This window comes from Penaeus chinensis, chromosome 5 (assembly GCF_019202785.1).
Source record: "Penaeus chinensis breed Huanghai No. 1 chromosome 5, ASM1920278v2, whole genome shotgun sequence".
Classification (NCBI taxonomy): Eukaryota; Metazoa; Arthropoda; class Malacostraca; order Decapoda; family Penaeidae; genus Penaeus; species Penaeus chinensis.
In genome coordinates, this window is record NC_061823.1 from 13602817 (window position 1) to 13608886 (window position 6070).

The 6070-nt window shown below is 28.4% G+C and overlaps 1 protein-coding gene across 1 annotated transcript in view; it reads left to right on the forward strand.

The window, feature by feature from the left end:
• Window positions 1-1719: 1719 nt before the first annotated feature.
• Window positions 1720-6070, forward strand: part of LOC125025495 (uncharacterized protein DDB_G0287625-like) — a gene marked incomplete at its 5' end in the record, with an annotated part of 9121 nt that continues 4770 nt past the window's right edge. The window contains 2 exons of the mRNA XM_047613509.1: window positions 1720-2165; window positions 2289-2565. Coding sequence (XP_047469465.1) covers window positions 1720-2165; window positions 2289-2565 — 723 coding nt within the window. The remainder of the gene's footprint in view (window positions 2166-2288; window positions 2566-6070) is intronic.

A 6070-nucleotide genomic window follows, 5' to 3' on the forward strand; every position in this document is an offset into this window, starting at 1 on the left:
TCTCTCCCTTCCTCCTTCCCTTCCACCTTCCCCCCTTCTCTCCCTCCACCTTCCCTCCCTCCTTCCCCCTCCCTCCTTCCCCCCTTCCCTCCTTCCTTCCTTCACTCCCTCCCTCCCTCCCTCCCTCCCTCCCTCCCTCCCTAAATCCCTCCCATCTTCCCTCCCTCCCTCCTTCCTTCCTTCACTCCCTCCCTCCTACCCCCCCCCCCTACACATGACTACAGGGGGTGGGAAGGTGTCACCCTTAACCTTGGCCGCACAACCGCCTCGCCGGATCCCGTGACGTGTTTTTAAATCAGTGAAAGTTATGCTTGACCCCGCCTTCCCTCGCGCCCTCCGATCGGGGCTGCTTCCGCTGCCCTCGCGCGTATGTACGTTTATGTGTATGTGTGTGTATGTGTGTGAGTATATATATATATATATATATATATATATATATATATATATATATATATATATATATATATATATATATATGTGTGTGTGTGTGTGTGTGTGTGTGTGTGTGTAGGTGTGTGTATATCTATGTATATACATATATGCGTATGCATATTTATACTTATATGTATATAGATAGATAGATAGACAGATAGATTTATAAATATATTTACACATATATATTTACACATATATATTTACACATATATGTAAACATATATATATATATCTATATATATATATATATATATATACACATCTATATATGTATGTGTATATATATGTATGTATATATATGTATTCATGTATACATACATAAATGTATATATGCATATATATGTATGTATGTATTTATGTATGTATACATGTACGAATCAAAATCGAGTTTATATGCGTGAGTCCGAATGCCTATGTATACATACATACATATGTATATACATATATATGGGTGTGTGTGTATATATATGTATATATATGTACATATATATGTATATATGTATATGTATATGGATATGTATGTATGTATGTATGTATGTATGTATGTATGTATGTATGTATGTATGTATGTATGTATGTATGTATGTATGTATGTATGTATGTATGCATGTTTGTATGTATGTATGTATGTATGCATGTATGTATGTATGTATGTATGTATGTATGTATGTATGTATGTATGTATGTATGTATGTATGTATGTATGTATGTATGTATGTATGTATGTATGTGTATGTATGTGTATGTATGTGTATGTATGTATATGTATGTATGTATGTATATATGTATGTGATAATCATATATATATATATATATATATATATATGTATTTATTTATATATATATTTATGTTAATATATTTATATATATATTTATGTTAATATATTTATATATATATATATGTATATATAAAAATGTATGTATATATATATATATATTTATATATTATTTTTAATTTATACATATTTATATATATTCATATATATATATATATATATATATATATATATATATATATATTTATATATTATTTTTAATTTATACATATTTATATATATTCATATATATATATATATACATATGTATACATTTATATATATAAACATATATGTTTATATTATAACAATAATAGTAATAATGATAATAATATTAATGATGATGATGATATGTTTATATGTATGAGTGTATGTATGTATGTATGTATGTATGTGTGTGTGTATATATATGTGTTTATGTGTATATACAAATAATAATGATAATGATAATGATAATGATAATGATAATTGTAATACAAATAATAATAATTGCAATAATATTAATAACAATAATAGTAATAATGATGATGATAATAATAATAGTAAAACAAATAATAATAATAACTATGATAATGATAATAATAATAATAATGATAATAATAATAATGATGACGATGATAATAATAATAACAATAATAATAATAATAACATTAACATTAATGATAATAATAAAAGTGATGATAATAATAATGATAATAATAATATTAACATTAACATTAATGATGATAATAATAATAATAGTGTTAATAATAATAATAATAATAATAATAATAATAATAATAATAATAATAATAATAATGATAATAACAATAATGATAATGGTAATAATGATAATAATAATGATGATAATAATAAAAAGAAAAATAGTGATGATAAGGATAATAACAAGAACAATAACAACAAGAACCATAATAAGTAATAGTAATAATTTATAGTAATGAATAAAAATAATAATAATAAAAACTATAATTATAATATCAATGATAACAATGATAATAAAAATTGTGAAAATGAAGATGATAATACTAATAGTGATAGTGATAACACTAACAATAACGATAATAATAATAATAATAGTAATAATAATAATGATAATAATAATAATAATAGTAATAATAATAATAATGATGATGATGATGATGCCGTTGATAATAATAATAATAATAATGATAATAATGATAATAATGATGATGATGATGATAATAATGATAATAATAATAATAATAATAATAATAATAATAATAATAATAATAATAATAATAATAATGATAATAATAATAATAATAATAATAATAATAATAATAATAATAATGATAATAATAATGATAATGATTAAAATGATAATAATAACAATGATGATGACAATGATAATAATATTAATAATAAAAATGTTAAAAGTAATAATAAAAATAATAATATAAGTAATAATAATAATAATAATAATAATAACAATAATGATAAAAATAATAATAATAATAATAATAACAATAATGATAAAAATAATAATAATAATAATGTTAGGTAATACGACAGTATTAATAATGATAATAGCAATAAAAACAATAGGAATGATAATAATATTTATAATAATAATAATAATAATAATAATAATAATAAGGATAATAACAATAATAATAATGATGACATTAACAATGATAATGATGATGATACCACTAATGATGATAACAATATTGATAATAATAACAATAATAATGATTATAATAATAATAATGATAATAATAATTATAATAATAAGAAGAAGAAGAATAATAACAATAATAATACTAACAATAATAATACTAACAATAATAACAATAATAATAATAAAAACAATGAAAAAGAATAATAAAAACAATGGAAAAAAATAATAACAACAACAATAATAATAACAGTAATAATAATAATAATAATAATAATGATAATAATAATAATAATAATAATAATAATAATAATAATAATAATAATAATAATAATAATAATAATAATAATGAAAGTAATAATAATAATAACAACAACAATAATATCAAGAATTAACAAAATAATGAGAGTAGACAAGCGCACATTACCGAACCGAAGCCATGTCACAGACAGGACATTTCGTCTCTTTAAACGGTACATTAACCGAACCTCATTGTAATTCCAGGCCAGATATTGATTACTAACCGAACACCTCCGCCGGCCATACGTTTCTTTAAAGCCGGACGTATGAATGAAGAAAATATTGATTTGTAACCGAATGCGGTACCGTCGGCCTGGTTAACTTATCTGTGTGTATTTTGTTTCTGTTCTTCATATATTGTTTTCTTTTCTATTTTACAGTTTTGTTTGTTAACTTGTTGGTACATGGTTGTTGCATTTTTTGTTGCCGTTGTGTTTTATTGTAGGATTTATGTGGTTTTGTAGAAATATAAGATCGGAAGTTGAGAGTAATTTTTCTCATGAAAGCGACCCGGTGGCGGTGAGGGGCAGCTGCATGGCGACCTTGGTACCCTGTTAAGTGGCCAACAGCTCTCCTACCTTCTTGTTTGCGAAACTTCTGTTAGCTCGCAGTTTTTCTCGTTCTCCTTCTTTCCCCTTGCGTGTGTTTATGAATTTGCTTTCTTTCTTTATCAGTCTTGTCTTGTGCTTTCTTTCTCTCCTTCGGTCGTCCTCTGTATAACTGTCTGTATATTTGTTCTGTGAATCGTTCTCTTACTCTTGTGTTATCCATTGTTCGCTCTTCTATCTGTCTCTGTCTCTCCCTCCCTCTCCCTCCCTTTCTCTCTCTTTCCCTCTTTCTCTCTCTCTCTCTCTCTCTCTCTCTCTCTCTCTCTCTCTCTCTCTCTCTCTCTCTCTCTCTCTCTCTCTCTCTCTCTCCCTCTCTCTCTCTCTCTCTCTCTCTCTCTCTCTCTCTCTCTCTCTCTCTCTCTCTCTCTCTCTCTCTCTCTATATATATATATATATATATATATATATATATATATATATATATATATATATATATACTCCCTATGTCTAGAAAAACGCTAAAATGAACATAATGCTATGCTTGTAAGATTAAATATAGTTAATGTAAACAAATACGAGCACCATTTTCTCCCTCAGAAGTCTCCAACGAAACACATGAACTCGTATTTCCATAACGAAAGCCTACCATTCCATTTCCAAAAGCAAGCAGCCTCTGATTCTTATCGTTACCAATCATCTGATCAGCTGATGACGACGAAACCACCAAGGTCACCATAACGCCTCTGTTATCGACACATCTAACACGCAAAATATTTAGACGCGAATCCAGAGGTGAAAACAGGGGGTATGTTCTCGCTAAAGCAGCTGCCTCTTCCCCTCTCCCTTTCTCTCTCTCCTCCCCCTTCCCCTTTCCCTACCCCGCAGCCTCCTTCCTCTTCTTTCCCTCTCTCCTATACTATCGGAACCTTCCCTTCCCCCTCCCTCTTTCATCCCCTTCCCTTCCCTCTACCCAAATTCTTCCCCTCCCTCTTCCCAATTCCTCCCCTTCCCTCTCCCCCACAAAGTTCTCCCTCCGCCACCCTTAACCTCCCCTCCCGCTCCCCAATTCCTCCCCTTCCCTCTCCCCCACAAAGTTCTCCCTCCCCCACATCCTTAACCTCCCCTCCCTCTCCCCAATTTCTCCCCTCCTCTCTCCCTAATTCCTCCCCTCCTCTCTCCCCACAAATTTCTCCCTCTCCCTCTCCCAAACATCACCCTCCCCCTATCCTCAACCCCCTTTCCCATCCTCATGCCCCTCCCCCCCCCCCCCCTTCCTCTTCTATACCTACAGTCTCCCTAATGCGCCTATACAAACACACCTGCCTCTGCCCTATCCTGCATTTGGTCCAACTCCTATTCGCATCAAGGGTATAAACGGCTTTCTTTCTTATCATTGTGGATGCTTATGTTATTCTTATAGTTATTTTTGTTATCGTTAAGGTTGTTATTATGATCATTAATATTGTTACCATTGTTAGTATTGATATTATTGTAATTATCATTACTATTCTTATTGTTACCACCATCATTACTATTATCATTATTATTATATTATTATTATTATTATTACAGTTATTATTGTTGTTGTTGTTTTATTATTACTATTATTATTATTATTATTATCATTATTATTATTATTATTATTATTATTATTATTATTATTATTATTATTATCATCATCATTAATGTTATCATTATTGTTGTTTTATCATATTATTATTATTATTATTATCATTATTATTAATATTTTATCATTATTATCATTATTATTTTATTATTATTATTGTTTTTATTATTATTATTATTATTTTATCACTATTATTGTTATTATAATTATTGTTGTTGTTGCTGTTGTTTTATTAGCATTATTATCATTATTATTATTATCATTATTGTTATCATTAGTTATCACCATAATTATTATCATCATCGTTATTTTCATCATAACTGCTGTCATTATAATAATTCGCACTAGTATCAAACTTAGGAATTGTAATTAGAATAATTGATATGGTTTATCTTATTACTATCATTATCACTATTATTTCAGATCATTCTTAACATAAACATGTGTGTGTGTGTGTGTGCGTGTGTGTGTGTGTGTGTGTGTGTGTGTGTGTGTGTGTGTGTGTGTGTGTGTGTGTGTGTGTGTTGGTGTGGATGTGCGTGTGTGTGTTTTTGTGTGTGTGTGCACATACTCGATTATGTTTGTGATGAATAAGTATATTTTGAAACCGTTAGAAAATACTTAAATGCACAAATAAATCCACAATATGCAACGTCCTCTCCCCATCAGCATGACACTATACTTGCGCCGTTGCAAAAGTCCTGAA